This window comes from Strigops habroptila, chromosome 19 (assembly GCF_004027225.2).
Source record: "Strigops habroptila isolate Jane chromosome 19, bStrHab1.2.pri, whole genome shotgun sequence".
NCBI classification, from domain to species: domain Eukaryota; kingdom Metazoa; phylum Chordata; class Aves; order Psittaciformes; family Psittacidae; genus Strigops; species Strigops habroptila.
This window is the reverse complement of record NC_044295.2, coordinates 2,891,738-2,909,325: the sequence shown is the minus strand read 5'-3', so window position 1 is coordinate 2,909,325 and position 17,588 is coordinate 2,891,738. Positions and strand designations below refer to the sequence as shown.

Here is a 17,588-nt window from a genome sequence, read left to right as displayed (position 1 = left end):
CTTCTTGCTTTCCCACCTAAATCTCCATCTGCATATTGTCTCTCCTCTCTGGTGCCTGCTCTTGGGCATCCTGGAGCACTGATCACAGTGCAAACATGCAGCACCTACTCCCACACCCAAGGAGCCAGGACAGAAAGCTGGTGCTGGGCATCGATCCTTGGTTGTGGGAGCAGGGGCTAGACGTTCCTCTTCTGTCAGTGGTGCTCTAGGACACCCAAGAGCAGGCACAAGAGAGGCAATACGCGGATGGAGATTCAGGTGGCAAAGCGCTAGCGGATTGCCATGATCGTGCCACCGTTGCAGAGTTCACCGTGTATAGGTGATGCCCAGCACCAGTTCTCTGTCCTGGCTCCTCAGCCATGGGTGCAGAGGCCGGCACTGTTGCTGAGCTCACTATATAGGAAAGCAAAGAGAAATGAAGCAAAGCCTTATTCTACAAAAGGACTGTATTTATGATAGAAAACAAGCAGGGGGGTGTCTCTGTCTCTTAAAGTCCATCTCAAGCAGCAAGGGGGTGCCTCGGGGAGACCAAATGCAGAGGGAAGCAGGTCCAGTCTGAGCTGCAGGGCCAGCAGCTGTCCCACACATCCACGTTCCATCCCAGCATCACTAGATTTCCATGGGCTGCTCTCTCCTGCACAGCAGAAGGAAGGTGCCCATTCAGAGTGCAGCGATGGCCTTGGCAGCGACACGGCGGCCAAGGGGCAGGCTGAGATCTGTGATGGCCAGCACAATTTTGGGACTGGACATGGTGGACACTTTCACCAGCTCTGAAACCTGTGTGGAGATAGGAGAAACAGTGACTCATGACAGTGCTGGAGACACGAGAGCAGCAGGACAACCCTGTCCCATGGGACTGGCACCCCCAGAGCACCCTGCAACCAGGCAGAAGGACGTCACAACCACAGGACTCACCATGGTGAAGGGCATGAACTGGAGGATGCTGCCACGGCTGCCCTGCTCCAGGCAGTCCACACACTCCTCCATGAACCACTGGACAAACTGGGTGTGGGTGCCGGCTGTCTTGGCCCCCAGGATGGAAGAGATGAGCAGGAAGAGGTTTGCTGTGGAGACAGGGAAATACCAAAAGCCAGGTCAGGAAGGCCGGGGATGGCCCAAGCCTCTCTCACAGGGCCGCACAGGTCCTCACCAGTGCCTAGCCACCAGGTTACCCCAGTGGTACCCAGCCCCATTACCTAGCACCCTGTTCAGCGGGTCCCTCATGCTGATGGTATGAAGCTGGGAGGCAGACAGCGAGCTGCTCATCGAGCGATCTGTTGGGGAGCAGAACATGCATCAGGCTGGGGGGAGGCTGCAACGGCCTCCTGGCCCCCTCAACCATGCCAATGTGCCCACTCTGGTCAGCTCTGGCCACTGGAGCTTGCCCAGCCGTTGGGCTTCAGGAAGGGCTTTGCCATGAGCTACCCCATGGGGTGGAAGAGGTTTGGATCACGGCCCTTGGTACCTCACAAAACAAGCTGCTGGAGCACACCAGAGACATGCACCAGGCAGAGGCCCTGCTTTGGTCACAGTCCCTCTGTGCCACAGCACAGGCAGACACATGGCCCAGGCGTGACAGAACAGAGCACCCCGGGAGGGCTCCACACGCTGCTGCTCCTGGGGTGTGACACTTGGCTCTTGCACAAGCCAGATTTACTCCAAGTCTGACCAAGTTTAATGACATCTGCAAAAGTTTAAGCGTGAGTGAGGCTGTGAGGTGCCTCCCTGCTGCTCCCTGCCCAGGTTTAACTGCAGCAGTGACTCGTCCCTGACGCTGCGCACGAGCAGTGCAACGTGGTGTCACGATGGGGAGAGCAGCACAGATGTTCAACAGCTGCACAACAGCACTCAAATCTCACTTGCAGGGTCCAATTTACCTACCAGAGCTGAGGTATGTCCAAAAGGAGCAGCAAATCTTGGGCAGACCAAGGGGATTTATCCAACTCAAACCACAAAGTGCTGCAGCCTGCTCCTGCGGGACAGGAGCTGTGCTATCTCCGGTGCAATGGGATGGGAATCTCCTGGGAAGGCTTTTGTGGAGACCCCACAGGACCCACCTTGTGCTGCTCTGAGGATGCTCACCAAAAAAAGCAGCAAGCCCTCCCACACTTTTCTGATGGAATCACAAGTTATATGGCTGCAGGAAGCAGCATTTCCACATCACTGCAACAAACAGCCCAAAAAAGTCCTGAATGTCACTGGGAAGAGGTGGAAATGCCTCAGAAGTTAAAAAAAAAAAAAAGATGGTGAAATAAAGGGGAAAACCCCATATTTCAACAGTAATGAAACCAACAAAAAACGCAGGTTGATGGATCTGTATAAACCAAGAGGAGGTTCAGGTAACGGAGAAACAATGACCAAGGACCCTCCTAACTCAGTGCCCAGGAGTCCAGTCAACGCGTGTGGGAGCAGTGACAGCTCCGTGCTGCGGAGAGGAGCAGCAGGGAGACACAGACGTGACTGTGGGGATTCATCAGCTCCTTGTTAACAGCACAGGAATGTCAGGATTTAGCCACAAACAACAGGAATGTCACCTCCCACCACTCCTGCTGCAGCACAGGTCCTCGGTCCCACATAGGCTGGCTGGGGGTGACAGGGCCCTAACAAAACCTCCCTGAGCACCTCGTGTGATGCACTGGGTTGGTGGCAGCGTCACAAGGGAAGGTATAACCTCATCCCCTGTCCTAAGCTGTTCTGATGAGAGAAATTAAGAGCTTGACCTCCTCAAAGTGCAAAAGCTCCAGAGTAGGTAACTCAGCAAAACACTCGAGTGCTCTACATCTGGCCAGCTCTGGAAGAGAAGTGGTTTTGTGCCAATATACATTTAATGGAATTTGGGTGGAAGGGACCTTAAAGGTCATCCAGTTCCAACCCCCTGCCATGGGCAGGGACACCTTCCACTAGAGCAGGTTGCTCCAAGCCCCTGTGTCCAACCTGGCCTTGAACACTGCCAGGGATGGGGCAGCCACAGCTTCTCTGGGCACCCTGTGCCAGCGCCTCAGCACCCTCACAGGGAAGAGCTGCAGCCTCAGAGCTCATCTCAATCTCCCCTCTGGCAGGTTAAAGCCATTCCCCTTGTCCTGTCCCTACAGGCCCTTGTCCAAAGCCCCTCTCCAGGTTTCCTGGAGCCCCTTTAGGCACTGGAGCTGCTCTAAGGTCTCCCCTTCAGGAGCCTTCTCTTCTCCAGGCTGAACCAGCCCAGCTCTCTCAGCCTGGCTCCAGAGCAGAGCTGCTCCTATTCCACACCCAAAAATAAGCTCCGGAGCAGGTCAGTCCCCTCCCCAGGAGCTCCCACCTCACCCGCACTTACTGGGGCTGGAGAGGATGTTGGCGTCCTCCTCGTTGGAGCTCAGCAAGCGCATGAGCTTGGAGGGCTGTGTGTCATCCAGCGGGAAGAGGCTGATGTAATCCTGGGGGGTTAGAGGGGGTTCAGCCCCACCAACCCCTCTCCGAGGGGGGATCCTGTCCCCTCTCTCCTGGGCAGTTGACCCGCTCCAGGCCCTGCACAGAGAGACTCCAACCAAACCCTGTTCCCTGCCGGACTCACTTCGATATCCTCTCGGTGCCTCTTCTTCTGCCTGGCAGAGGCCTGACCCTTGTTGTGGGAGGAGTAGGAGCTCAGGGCACACCAGACAGAGAGCCTGAGGATAGAGCAGGGACACTGCAAGGTGCTGCCAGCCCACCACAAGCAACACAAGGTGGCAGAGCCCAGAGAGTGTACCAGGATGGGATGTAGCAGGTCCCTCCTCGGTGAGAAGCAGCAGGGAATGGGGCCCAGGACACCAGTGTGCCCACTCCTGTCAGCACTGTGCCAGGGCCAGTATGGGAACTGGATGGCTGGGACCCTCAACCCAGCACAGAGCATGTCCCCATCTCCACAAACCCACCCCCAAGCAGACAGTGCCCACGAGTTCGGGGTCTTACTTGGCCAAGGCCTTTCCCGGGGGGTCCATGAGTGTGTGCCACTTGGAGGAGTCCGTGAGCAGGTTGGGCAGGATGTGACCCAGCAGGGTCAGCGTCAGCTGCTGCATGTCTAGGCAGAAGATGGCGTAGAGCAGCTCCACAGCCCGCAGTGTGTGCTCCTTCCGTGTCTCCTTCAGCAGCTCCTGAGGCAGAGGGCAGGCCTGAGAGGCACGGGCGCACCTCCAGCACCAAGGACTGGCACAGCAACCAGCCCAGGCACAACCAGGACTCCTGGGCACTAAGAGTGTAGTCTAGACCCAGCGGTCCTAGGCTTGCCACCCAGCCACCTCCCTCCTCCACCCCATACCTTGACCAGGTTGTTGCAGAACCAGTAGACACCCCCCATGTGCAGCAGGGTGTCAAAGATGTGGATGGAGCGGCTGTCGACCCAGCCCTTCTCCAGCACCTTGGTGAACACGCTCGTTAGCACCTCCTTAATGGGCTTCTTAGGGGGCAGCAGGTTCCAGTAGGGAATGGTGTCCATGCCGGTGGAGGGGAACTTGATCTGTGTGGCCGTCTGCTGCAGGACATCTGCACACATGTGCTCCAAGATGGAGCTCATGATCACCACGCTGCAGGACAGAGACAGAGAGATGGGGTCACACAGGCCCTGGGAGGTGGCAGAAGGGCAGGAGGTGGCACAGCGCAAGGGCTGAAGCACTGGAGCTCACCGCTCATTGTAGAACTGCAGCGTGTTCTCACTGCACAGCGGGGTGGCCAACTGCCGGATCATCTGCAGGGACTTCTCCCGCTCATCCAAGCCCAGCATGCGGACATGGGCCACCAGCCATGCCACAGCACAAACGGCCATGCTGCACACCTTCCCCTTGATGTTGTCTGTGATTTTCTAGGAGAGAACATGAGAGCAAAGGTGAGCAAGCACTGGCGTGTGGATGCACAGGCTTCATCTCAGCATCACCTCCCAGAGCTGTGGGACCTGACTGCAAGGGCATAGAATCCCAGACTGGTTTGGGTTGGAAGGGACCTTAAAGCTCATCCAGTTCCAACCCCCTGCCACGGGCAGGGACACCTTCCACTAGAGCAGGTTGCTCCAAGCCCCTCTGTCCAACCTGGCCTTGAACACTGCCAGCGATGGGGCAGCCACAGCTTCTCTGGGCACCCTGTGCCAGCGCCTCAGCACCCTCACAGGGAAGAGCTTCTGCCTCAGAGCTCATCTCAATCTCCCCTCTGTCACATTAAAGCCATTCCCCCTTGTCCTTGTCCAAGAAGGTCCAAGTCCTTCTTTCCTCCATGCAGTGAACCTGTCCCCACCAGCCCCACTGCTTCCAATGGGGCGATATGGGGCAGGATCAAGGGGCTGGAGCTACATCAGTTCCCCACCCAAGTCATGAAGGAGCCTCCAAGCTCCGCAGTGGCTGCAGGAGCATTCACGGCAGGAGGACAGGGGATCCCTGCCCTGTCCTCAGGACACAGCACAGTGCCAGTGCCCCTGCTCCACACCATCTTCTCACCAGGCCCACCTGGATGGACTCGAAGGTGAGGACACCATTCTCCCAGGCATTGAGGATCTCCAGGATGGCAGCTGAGATGCTCAGACACGCCTCGTGCCACTTCATCTGCCTGTCAGGGGAGAGAGAGGTGGGGAGGGGGGACCAGGCAGTTGTCCAGAGCAGCCATGGGGTCAGGGAAGGTGGGGTGGGTGCTCCCCTCCTGGTCTGCAGGGTGGGCACACAGGCTGAGCTCTTACACCAGCTTCATCTCAGAGGAGTTGTTGAGGAGGGCGACCAGGGACTCCACTTTGGTGGAGTCTGGCCGGAAGCAGGGGTGGTCGGGGTTGAGGATCTTCCCCTCCTCGGGCATGCAGGTCAGCATCCAGGTCTCAAAGAAGGGCACCTCGCCCGGAGGGCTCGACTCCGACAGGATAACCTGGAAAAGGAAGCAGCACAGGGCCTACACACGGCCTGAACCCTGCAGGGATCCTGCTGGGAACCCCCAGCCTGGGGTCTGCCCCCCACCCTGGGGTGCTCATGGCTGGGGGGACAATGACACCCTGTGGCCTTCGGGGAGAGGCAGGCAGTGGTCACCCCCCAGTAAGGCACTGGTTTCCAGTCTGTGGTCTGTGCTTTGCTCCCCTCTATCAGAGGACACCCCAGGGGACCACAGCCCATGGAGCAGCACTCCAACAGCTTCCCCTGGGGAGATGCTCAGTCTGGAGGGGCTGCAAGTGTGGCAGCACCGTGTCCTGCCCAGAAAGGGCCACTTGTGCCCTCCGGAGCCATGCTCAGGGTCCCCAGCGTCGGGCCAGGTCACACAGCCCAGCTGGGAGGGCTCCCATGGGGCACACAAGCTGGGAATCCCACGTGCTGCTTCCTCCCTGCAGCCTGCAGCACGCACGGGACACTGCTTTTGTCAAAAATAGAGTTTTGCACATCTGTCTGGCAGCAGCTGCTCAGCAAAAGTCGCTCTGGGCCAGGCTGGGGGATAAGACCTCATCAGACAGCCTCGGGCACATCCGCTTCGAGCTGTTTCCAGCCAGGACTCCCCCTCCCCGCTCCCTCCCCGTGTTGCTGGGGTTTCAGTATCATTTCAATTCCCAACACACGCAGATGTCGAAACCTGGAAACTTTTCATGCAACCAAAGGGCTGCTTCCTGCGGGGCTGCAAGTTCCTCCTCTCATGGTCCCTCCCAGCTCCAAGGGCCCCCCCTGGCCAACCAGTGCCAAACCAGAGGGGCAGTGATGGGAAAAGTCCAGTGAGCTCAGAGGCTGTGGAGGCAGCATTCCCATTGATTACATGCTACAGTAAAGGGAGCACAAGCAAAGCCCTCAGGAATGCCACAGCCACCCCTGCTCCATCCCTGCTGCGCTCCCCAGGCCAAAGCCCCATCCCCTCGGAGGCCACTTACCTCAGAGCCATAGGTCTGGGCCACATGGCACAGCATGAGGAAAGAGATGTCAAAGAGCAGGGCCCGAACCGAGGCTGGTTTGGCTGAGGGAGAAGAAACAAAGAGCTTGGGGCTGGAGCAGCTCTGCTCTGGAGCCAGGCTGAGAGAGCTGGGCTGGGGCAGCCTGGAGAAGAGAAGGCTCCTGAAGGGGAGACCTTAGAGCAGCTCCAGGGCCTAAAGGGGCTCCAGGAAACCTGGAGAGGGGCTTTGGACAAGGGCCTGTAGGGACAGGACAAGGGGAATGGCTTTAACCTGCCAGAGGGGAGATTGAGATGAGCTCTGAGGCAGAAGCTCTTCCCTGTGAGGGTGCTGAGGTGCTGGCACAGGGTGCCCAGAGAAGCTGTGGCTGCCCCATCCCTGGCAGTGTTCAAGGCCAGGTTGGACACAGGGGCTTGGAGCAACCTGCTCTAGTGGAAGGTGTCCCTGCCCGTGGCAGGGGGTTGGAACTGGGTGAGCTTTAAGGTCCCTTCCAACCCAAACCAGTCTGGGATTCTATGATCTCCAGCCTTGGCACAAGGAGGGAGGCAGGCAGGAGCCCCCTGACCCTCCCAGCTTCCTCCAGGCAGCTTTTCTAACTCCAAGTGCTTGTGTGCCAACAGGGGCTCCAGGGGATGTACCAAGTGCCTCCCTCTACCCCATCTGAACCCCCAGAGCAGCTTTGGCCTCAGTCCAGCAGCCCCAGCCCATCCCTGGGCTCCCCCCACACCATGGAAGGTCAGAGCACTCTGAAACACAAGTTTCATCACATACAAATGCAGTCTGAGTCCTTATCTCGGGCTCTGTGCTGACACATCACCCCTTCTAGGGAGAGAGCTGGGGCTGGGGCTGGTCCTGAGGGGCCCCATGGGGTGGGCTGGGGAGAAGGAGCAAGCAGAGAACACCCCACATTCCGGATGGACACACACATGCCACATGTAAGGGCAGCGTGTCCCTGGGAGCCCTGATCCCCGCCACATGCCCCCGAGCCAGGCCTGGCAAAGCTCAGCTTGCTCAGGCACCACAGCCAGTCCCAGCTTAATCCAGCCAGGCCCTACAGCATTGCAGCACATAGCAGCAGGGGAAGAGCAGCTCAAACCATCCCCCCTCGCTGGGCCACGCACGTACTTACAGCTATCCTCGCTGCTGATGTGCTTCGTGAATTCATTCAGCCTAGAGGGGACAGTGAGAACCACAGTGAAACGTTACCACCGGGTGCAACAGGCCTCTTCCCACCCCTGAGACACGCAGGGGGTGCCCCTGCCTGCAGACCCCTTCCTGCAGCCCAGCCCCGCTCCATGTCCCACATGGAGGAGCAAGGCAGGCAGGGACCGAAGCAGGGCCCGGCTCTGCAGACACCCTCTGGCACAGCAGGGATGAGCTGCCTCCTCCCTCTGCTCCCCTGCAGCAGAAGAGGTCCAGCAAAGCTGCTTTTCCCCCACACCCACACTTGAGAGCGTCCTCTGCATGGGGAGTTCTGAGCATGGCTCTCTCCATACCATGAACCTCCAAAGAGGCTGGAGCTGCCTCAGTCCTCCCTGCTCAGAAGCACGTCACACAGCCCCACGCGTGCTGCTGCGTGTGCTCCCACCAGGACACAGGCGTCTGGGGACTGACACAGTAAGCACCCTTCATCTGAGGCTGTGCCAGTCCCTTCATACCCTTAAACCAATCTGACTTGGATTCTCTGCTCTGTTACAGCAGAAGCAAAGGAGATGGGATGCTGCTGTGTAGGGCGCAGACTCCCCCGAATCCCAGCCCTCACCAGGGTTGTGCTGGATACAGACACTGGGGGAGAGCCTGGGAGGCTGCCCGCCCACCCCAGCCCCGCTGGTCACCAAGGCCAGTGTCATCCAGATGGACACTCACTTGATGAACTTCCGAGCAAAGGATTTCAGCTTGCCTGTTGCTGCTGCTGCTGCCAGCAGCAAGTCCAGGCTCTTCCCAGACAGCATGTGGCCCAAGACCCCCAGCAAGCCCTCGGGGGACTTGGAGTGATCCGCATCCATGGTCTACAAAACAAAATTAGAGGAAAGGGAAGTCACAAGGAACGTGTGGTACAGACCAGTGGTAAAACTCTGGCCACCGGGGCAGTGGATCAGCTCCAGCGCTGTTCCATGAGGCCTCGGTGAGGGGTGGGTGGCCCAGGCACCACAGGGCACAGCACAGGAGACAGTTGCAGCACAACTACCACCAAAACATCTTCTTGCTTTCAGCAGCAAGTCAAACAGGGTGACAAAAGGACATGGGGAGTCACCAGGGACCAGGGCAGATGCATGCAGGGAAGAGGCTGAGAGCAGGATGGGCACATCTGGCTGGGCTCAGGCTGCTAGTACTGACAACATGCCCCCTGGGCTTCCTAGGAAGAAGGAAGGGAGCTCCCGGTCTCCATGGCAGTGTAGCAAGGCTGGGAGTGATTTCCCCATTCCTCCAGTCCAGCAGAGAGGGGCGATCAGGCACCTCCCAACTACCCCGGCTGCCTGGTGAGGCCAGTGCTGCTGGAAACAGGCTGTGGGGCTGACACCAGCCTGCCCAGCACGGATGCAGGTGGGGACTCACCTTCAGGATGTTGGTGACAGTGGGCTCAGCCCTCAGGATGAGCCTTGGGTTTGGCTGGATGTTGGCATTCTCTGCTGATTTCAAGCATGGAGCCTGTTTTCTGTCCACAGTCCTGCGGGATCCACACAGAAACGTCAGTGAACAGGAGCCCACCACCCTGCTTCGCTCCTCCCCACCACATCCCACCAACTTCCCCAAGGAAAGGCCACCACCTCAGGCCATTACCAGCTGCCACTGACAGAGGACAGACTGTCTGTACTCAATCTGTCACTGAAAGCAAAGCCTCATCCCTCCAGGCCACAGGACAGCCAGCAGCATCACAGCTGGTCCATCATGGTCCCCCCTGAGAAGGACAGCAAGACGAGGTGCTCTAAACCCACTTGGTCACCCCGAGTTTGGAGGGGGCTGTACCGTTTGTCAATCAGTTTGTTCATGTTGGCCTCGGAAAGCAGTCCCTGCTTGCCACACTCCTGCAGCAGCAGGCTTGTGCAGTCGCAGCTGAAAGAGAAAAGGAGAGCACAAGCCTGAAGAACAGCATTGCTGCTGCCCTGGACAGTGCTGCAGGGCAGGGGGGCTCCTGGGTTGCCCTCCTGGCCCCACTCCCACCCCTCTGAGGATGCTGCAGAGCCAGAAGCAGCTCCAGCTATCATACAGCATCACCAACACATGGATCAGACACTCACTGCCTTGCCCGGTTGGCAGCGTGAGGTCCTCAGGAAGAAGGAATTGGATCAGAAACTCAAAAAGCCTCACTAGGAGCTGCCCCAGCACCCTGAACCGTGGCTCCCCGCAGAGAGGATGGGGTGGTTGTGGCACAGCCTGGCCACAAGCTCCCAGTGCTGCAGGTCAGCCCTGCACACAGGGATCACTCACTTGCATCGCTGATCTGCTTTGTCGAGCAGAGGGGTCAGCTTCAGGAGGAATTTGAAGGCACAGTTCACATCCTCAGTGAAGTCCTGCTGGGCACAAAGCCAGGCACTCAGCTCAGAGCACTGCTGACACAAGCACACCTTTCCCTCCCACACCACCTTGTCCATTGGAAGAAGGTTGTTGGGACATAAACCATTTCCTACCCCACACAGCTCTGGCCAGGCCCCAGCACCATCATGACAAACACAAGTCACTTGTGCACACACTATGACAAACAGCTCAAACCGATGTCCCTCCAGACTCACCTTCTCCCCTTGGGGATACTTCTTGAGTTTAACCAGGACCTGGGGTATCTAAAAGACACAGGGCAGGATGTGACTGAGCGAGACAGACCCCACTCTGCAGTCAGGACCTCCCAGCAGGAAGCCCATCACCACCCAGAGTATGTGAAATTACACACAGAACCCTTCTATCTGGTACAAAGAAGAGGTGAAGCAGACTGCTCTGGGGCTGCCCATCACTGAGCTATGGGAATACAGGCCCCAAGGCTGCTGTGGCATCCTTCAAAGGCCACAGTTCCCTCCCTCCCACCCCCCCAACATCTCAGGAAAGCCACTCTGCAAAACAAAGTGGGGCTGGGCTGAAAAGAGGCCCAGGACAGCAAAGCTGATACTCAGCAGGTTGCAGGAGGGCTGCCACAGGCTCACGCTGTGCGAGAGCAGAACTAATTGCTCTGCCAGGGTTCGGTGCTCAGCAGGGGCTGAGCATGTGGGGAGAAGGCAGCAGCAGGCCCACGCTCAGGCCATACCTTCAGGAAGGTAAAGGCTGTCCACTTCAGCTCCTCTGTGCCCTCTGGGGACTCAATGAGGCCCACAAAACAGGCCTTCCAGATCTCCAGCACGAAGAGCGGGGAGGGAATGCGCTGCAGGACACACAGACAAACCCCCACCAGTGCTGGAAAGGCAATAAAGCACCTCCCTCAACCACAGCTAAACCCTGAACCCCCTGTGAAGGTGTTGATGGGCTCACGCTGCTCCCTGCAGCTGCACCCACACCCTTGGACCAAGATCAGCACAGGAGCTGCAGCGAGGCCCTGGTCCCACAGCCGCAGCTCACCCTGAGCAGAACAAGATGCCACTTCTGTACCTGCATCCTCTTCACCATCATCAGCTGCTCCACCAGCGGTTGGGTCTCTCCAGTGAGGTTCATGGTCCCCTCCAGCAGCACCACGGCATGCACAGTGGGGAAGCCGGTCTTGTTCTGCTGCTCAGAGTGGACTGAGAGCATGGTGGGGATGCTAGGTAGGAGAGGACAGCACACATCACTGGAGCCTTGCAGGGACAGATCCTTGCTCTTCCTGTCCCAACCTCCTTTCCCAGCCAAACCCCTGAGCTCCCTGGGGCAGCAGGTCACCACTAGTCCTGTCCCCTCTCCTACCCAGGGTGTCTTGCCAGCCCCAGCCCACTGTCGGTGCAGGGGTCCAAGCCAGGAAGGGACAGGAAAGCAGGGAGCCAGCATAGAGGGAGGCAGGAGGCTCTCGACCCCCAGAGCAGGGCTCAAACCCATTTTACCCTGCAAGCCCGTGGAGACAGCGGCACAAAGCTACCTCTTGATGAGGGAGATGCAGTCATCAGCCTGGCTTCGCAGCGGGGAGTTGCTGAGGTTGTTGAGGTTCTCCCCCAGCTTGACAAGGGACTGCTCCACAGTGCTCCAGGAGGCTGGGGAAGGAGGGCAGGCATTCAACAGTGGGGACAGTAACATGCTGAGAAGCAGGGCAGGCTGGCTCCAAGGCCCACGGCAGCACAGAGGCCCTGCCAAGGCTGGGGCTCCCCACAGTGAGCAGAAGTCACTGCACCTCTGTAAACCCAAGCTGAGGGTCTGTGTGCAACCCAACAGCTCCTGCTTCAGGTTGGCTTGGCACAGCCTCTTGGCCAGACACAGGCATGCTGGCAGAGCACAGGGCTCACCATGCACCCAGAAACAGTTCATGCAGCCTTCCCATTAATTCTGCTGCTCTTCCAAGGGCAGCAGAGAGGTGAGGGGGCAGAGAGCCAGGGAGGAGAAAGCAACAGAGCTGAAAGATGGATGGGCTTGGAACCGGAGGAGCCCAATGCAGCAGGAGCCAGGCAGGGGGAAGGGAGAGGTGGCAATGCCACCTCCCCAGGGCCAGCCGCATCCAGGGGAAAGCAGTGCTGGCAGCCACAGCACAGGGCACTGACATACACGTCTCCTCCAGCTTAGCGATGTGGATCAAGGCTCGGTTCTTGGTGCTCCCAAGCATCTTCTCCAGCCGCTCCAGACACATCTTGAGCTGGGCCTCAGCAGCCACCTGATCCAGTGTCTCCTTCACCTTCTCAGCGTAGAAGGCAGCACAGCGCAGGAGCCAGTTGAGGGCACTCAGCACTGCCCGGCACAGGCTGATGCACTCCTCGGCTTTGCCATGACAGCTGGATAGAGGAGAGAAACAGCACCGTGCTCACCATGCCGCCGAAGTAAGCGCAGAGGAGGCCACGAGGACGATCAGGGGCTGAAGCACATCCCGTACAAAGACAGGCTGAGAAAGTTGGGGCTGTTCAGCCGGAGAAGCTGCATGGACACATCAGAGCAGCTTCCAGTGTCTGAAGGGGGCTACAAGGATGCTGGAGAGGGACTCTGCATCAGGGACTGTAGCGATAGGACAAGGGGTGATGGGTTTAAACTTAAACAGAGGAAGTTCACGTTAGATGTAAGGAAGAAGTTTTTTGCTGTTACAGTGGTGAGGCCCTGGAACAGGCTGCCCAAAAAAGCAGTAAATGCTCCATCTCTGGCAGTGTTCAAGGCCAGGTTGGACAGAGCCTTGGGCAACATGGTCTAGTGTGAGCCATCCCTGCCCATGGCAGGGGGTTGGAATTGGATGATCTTAAGGTCCTTTCCAACCAAAACCATTCTATGATTCTATGCTGCTGACCTGGGGAAACTAAGGCACAGAGACAGGGCAGGCTGGGGAATCCAAGCCCATGTCCCGTGCTCCAGCCCAGCCCACCAGCTCCTCTGCTGCAGATCCCAGCCTGCATCCCAGCTGTGCCAGGGGAAATAACCTCTCCCCAGTTGCAGCCTCCTTTCTGGCGACTCTACTCCAGGGAAACTTTCCAAGCCTCTCATTAAATTATCTTGCTAAGAGAAGCTCAGCATTGATCAGTGTGCTGCAAGAGCTGAACGCTTTCCCCTCCTGATGCACAAATCATTGGGGCCAGTAATTTTGATCAAATCAAGTAGAGGATCAGATTAGGCAGGGCTTGGATTAAGTGGCTGGCTCTTCAGTTGGCCAGCAACAGCTTCTTGCCAACATCTGTGACTGATGCATATTCATTGCTGCTGCTTCATTTCATGTCATTGAAGAGCTGCCACCTTCCTCCTGCTCCTCCTGCTGCCCCCGCCGCACGCTCTCTGCTCCAGCCTTCCAGAAGAGGCTCTCAGGGGTTAACAGGAAGATTTCTGAGCTTTCTAAAAGAGTTTTTGTGGCCTGAATTGTGTGGGCTCCCCTGGGCCCTGCAACACCAGCGGAAGAGCATGAAGCAAAACAAGGCAGCTGGCTGGAGCGCCTGGGGCAGCACAGGCAGACAAGGGGACACATAGCCAGAGCCTTGGGAAGGCCACACAACAGAAAGGAAATGCTCTGAGGGGACAGACGCCCTCAGGCCACAGGGCTTACACCCACCCCTATCTACCTGAGCAGGACAGGAATACCATAGTAGAGATGTTTATCCCAGAATAGTTGGGTTTCTTGCAGCTTCCCATAAAGCTGGTGGGGTTTTGGACTCTCTCTGCTCTCCCCATGCGCGCCCAGGGCAGCATCTTGGGAATGGATGCGGAGCTGGAGGAGGAACCTGCCTCCCTCTGACAGGGAGGGTACCCCAGGCTCAGCCAGACCCCACCAGCTCCCGGTACTGCCACACTGGAAGAGCCACACCGGAAGTGCCACACCATACCTGAGGCGGTCACAGAACATATCCATGATCTCCAAGAGCGATTGGACACACAAGTCCCGGGAGAAGTCATCAAACTGGAGCAGGGAAACAGGAGACACTTCAGATGGGGGCTGCCAGGCTCCAGCAGCTCTGAAAACAAACTCAACCCCTTCCTGCATGGACTGGGCTGGCCGCAGGATGCTCACCCTGGCAGCAGCCCAGAAGCCACTTGAATGAGAACTAGGTCAGAGCTGGCCTTCGGCTGGGTCGTGCCCTCCCTGGGTTGCGGGAGGCAACAGGGCCCCGGCGGCGGCGGCCTGAGCTCGCTGTGGTGGGGGCTCAGTGCCAGCCCCTGTGCGGGACTGTGGCATGTGCCAGCAGCGTGTGCCAGGAGCCCGGCTGGCCGCGGGGCTGGGAGCAGCAGAAGCAGCTCCACACCTCAGCACAGAGCAGATGGGGCCCCCCTGCCAGGCCGGAGCCAGCCCGCAGGCCTGTGCTGGGCACACGCTGCTCTGAAGGAGGAAGCCTTGGCTCTCAAGGTCAGCTCTCTGCCCAACCAGGGCACAACGAGGATCCAGCACCGTGGTCACTGTCATCCGGCGCTGTGCTGGTTCTACCCTCCTCTGGGAGCCACCCACCACCCCAGATGGGTGCTGAGGCCCACTGCAGGGTCCCCACTCTCGCTGAGGCTTTGTGGCATGTTTGTAGCACAGCTCCAAGTTCAGCCTGCAGCACCCCAAAGCAACACAAGCATTGCAGAGCTACCAGCACCTTCCTCTTCCCATCCCCCAGTAACTGCAAAGAGGTGGAAGGAGAGAAATTATTCTCCTCTGAATGCCTCTTTCTTCAGGTCAGAGGGCACCCTGACAAGGCTGATGCTCAGAGAGAGGTGGGGGGCCCAACACAGCCTGCAAGGGGCTGTTGCTCCCCATGGAGCAGAGGCAGCCACAGAGTGCATGTCCCCATCGAAGCAGCATGGGGACACTGAGCACCCGTGGCTGCAGCACCGCGTGGCTGCACTCCCTTTGAGCAGCGCTGCTTCTCCACCCACCAGCTCCCAGTGCCACCGGCTGCAGAGGGACGTGGTCTCCAGCAGCTGGGCTGTGGTTCACATGCAGGACACTGAGGAGCAGGAGCCTGCCAAGGCCCCACACGATGAAGGGACGAGGCTTTCACACCCGCAGGCATCCCCAAACCCAGAGAAGGACCCGCCAGTGCGGCAGCAGCCTGTCCCAGCGGGACACGGGCACTAATTTGCACTGTCTGACCACTGCTGACTCAGCAGAGGATGTCATTTTCCACTTGACCTACATTTGGGGAGAGTTGCAGTGAGGGAAATGGATACACGGGTCACAGGTAAAGAGAAAACCCTCAGCCAGAGTCCTACCTTGCTGATGGCCGTCAGAACCGTGGAATAAGACACCATCTATGAACAAAACACAAAGCAAAGCTGGTGCAACCGCGTGCTGGAGGCTGAGGTTTGCAAGCTCTGCTCGTTGCTGAGGAACAGCAAGGTCGGGGCACGGCCCTGCTGCTGTCACCGCACACACTGACCCAGCACAAATCCAAACTGACAGTTTGAGGTGATGGTGGTTTGTTTCACACAAACTTGGGACGACATGAAATGCAGAGGGTCTCAGAGGGGGAGGATTCCCACCCTGCCTGCAGCCAGGCCATGGGCAGAGGCTACTGACAGGAACATCCCAGACTTGTGTACGTGCTGAGCCCTCAGTAGCCTGCCCAAGCCCAGGATGGGAGATTTGGGGGGGGGTATCTCTCCATCACCAACTCCACACCCTGGGTTCTTTGCCCATCCCCTGCTAATGTGGGCTGCGAGGTGACACCTGCAGTGCATGGGGAATGTCATTACCTGGGAGCTGATGGCGTACTTCAGGTAGGACAAGATGAGTGGGTTCGGCGATGGCCCGATCATGGCCTGCTCCAGAAGAGCCTCTGCAAGCAAAAGAAAGGTCCCAGCTCTGGGCATATACCCAGTGTGGGGACGCACAGACATACACATGCTCTGCCCTCATCCCATAGAAAAGGTGGCCAAGACAAACTGTGCAAACCACAGCGATTCCGCGCCGCTCTTCCCTGAAATTCACCGAATCCCACAACTTTCTAATCCCAGGTGGCAAAAGCTGGTAAATAATTCAGGCAGTGCAAGCAGCCTCCTGCTAACTCAGCTCTCCCTGGGCGCCCTGGCCCCAAAACAGTGCCTGCTGTTCCCCAAACATGCTCCCCAAACATGCTCCCCTCCCTCCCACCTCCTGCCCAGGAGGCTCTCACATCCTCCAGCATCCTCCTCTGAGCAACTTCCTGCTCCTAGGGCTGAGCCCTGGGCACACGGTCCCTTCCCTCTCTGCTGGGCCCAGCCCTGCATGTCTGGCCCTCCCTGCCGCCAGCCTGTGGATGCTGGAGGGGCTCTGCCCGTCCTATCTGCTCAGTCAAGCCTTTAATTGACCATTTGAACTATGGCAGAGCACAGGAACCACCTCCCAGAAGCAGGCCCTGGGCTGCAGCAGGGGCTGTAAGTAGGTCAAAGCACCCAGACACAAGAAGGGGCAGCAGCCGTTTGGGAAGTGGCTGCCCCAAAGCTGAGGAGGAGGAGCAGCCATCGCCAGATCCCAAATCCCGACTGTGGGAGCAGGAGACTCCCCGGGTCTCACTCAAAGGCTGGGACCGTGGCCAACGGCATCTCAGCTCAAGGACAGAAGGCTAATGGCAGCCTTCCCCTCCCCATGTAATCAGAGAGTGTCAACACGAGCCAGCCACATGCTGTTACCCACTGCAGACGTGTCAGCATAGATTTGCTGGGCACCGCCGTGATCCAGGCAGCCCATGCCAGCTTTTCCTCCTTTGTAGTTTAAATCTGAAAGGCAGGAGCTTGGGAGAAGACGACTCTAGGGCTGCGGTGAGGGAAGCAGCACATGCTCCAGCCACTGGGAATAGCGTCCCTCTGCACCCACAACACTTGTGCTGCGCCCAGGATGGCGTCAGTGTCAGCATCTTCCCTTTTAAGTTTGCTTTGGCAGCCCCCCAGGGCTGCCCTGCAGCTCCAGCTCAGCTCCTCCAGCCGCACATTGCATGTCCATGCACTGACCCCCACCATGGGCTGCAGTGGAAGGGGGACAAACTGGCTAGAGGAGCTCAGCTGTGGGGATGCGGATTAACAAAACCCACCATCATGGGCCAGACGCTGCCAGGAAACACACCAGCGGGATGGAGTGAGGAAAAAACACCACCACGGAAAGGTCACCCCTCAGTGGGGCAAGGAATGCTGCTGCCTGTGCTGGGCTGTTTCCCTTTAAATCCCCCGGAGCAGCAATCCTCAGCAGTGCTCTGTTTATTTACCCAGAGCTTGCAAA

The 17,588-nt window shown here is 58.2% G+C and overlaps 1 protein-coding gene across 3 annotated transcripts in view; it reads right to left on the bottom strand.

The window, feature by feature from the left end:
- Positions 1 to 428: 428 nt before the first annotated feature.
- MED24 (mediator complex subunit 24) overlaps positions 429 to 17,588 on the bottom strand; it is an 18,133-nt gene continuing 973 nt past the window's right edge. The window contains exons 3-26 of one of the 3 annotated variants that reach the window (XM_030508396.1): positions 16,091 to 16,173; positions 15,608 to 15,646; positions 14,242 to 14,315; positions 12,497 to 12,720; positions 11,880 to 11,991; positions 11,420 to 11,570; positions 11,082 to 11,195; positions 10,579 to 10,626; positions 10,277 to 10,359; positions 9,815 to 9,901; positions 9,404 to 9,515; positions 8,714 to 8,856; positions 7,977 to 8,017; positions 6,830 to 6,912; positions 5,672 to 5,850; positions 5,445 to 5,544; positions 4,635 to 4,810; positions 4,271 to 4,535; positions 3,925 to 4,106; positions 3,548 to 3,641; positions 3,311 to 3,410; positions 1,197 to 1,274; positions 916 to 1,064; positions 429 to 634 (exon numbers count right to left, since the gene is read on the bottom strand). In XM_030508396.1, the coding sequence (XP_030364256.1) occupies positions 500 to 634; positions 916 to 1,064; positions 1,197 to 1,274; positions 3,311 to 3,410; positions 3,548 to 3,641; positions 3,925 to 4,106; positions 4,271 to 4,535; positions 4,635 to 4,810; positions 5,445 to 5,544; positions 5,672 to 5,850; positions 6,830 to 6,912; positions 7,977 to 8,017; positions 8,714 to 8,856; positions 9,404 to 9,515; positions 9,815 to 9,901; positions 10,277 to 10,359; positions 10,579 to 10,626; positions 11,082 to 11,195; positions 11,420 to 11,570; positions 11,880 to 11,991; positions 12,497 to 12,720; positions 14,242 to 14,315; positions 15,608 to 15,646; positions 16,091 to 16,173 (2,852 nt within the window). In that variant the 3' untranslated portion in view covers positions 429 to 499. Of the gene's footprint in view, positions 778 to 915; positions 1,065 to 1,196; positions 1,275 to 3,310; positions 3,411 to 3,547; positions 3,642 to 3,924; positions 4,107 to 4,270; positions 4,536 to 4,634; positions 4,811 to 5,444; positions 5,545 to 5,671; positions 5,851 to 6,829; positions 6,913 to 7,976; positions 8,018 to 8,713; positions 8,857 to 9,403; positions 9,516 to 9,814; positions 9,902 to 10,276; positions 10,360 to 10,578; positions 10,627 to 11,081; positions 11,196 to 11,419; positions 11,571 to 11,879; positions 11,992 to 12,496; positions 12,721 to 14,241; positions 14,316 to 15,271; positions 15,528 to 15,607; positions 15,647 to 16,090; positions 16,174 to 17,588 lie in introns of those variants that run through there. The other 2 variants (XM_030508398.1, XM_030508397.1) reach the window with 2 other exon arrangements.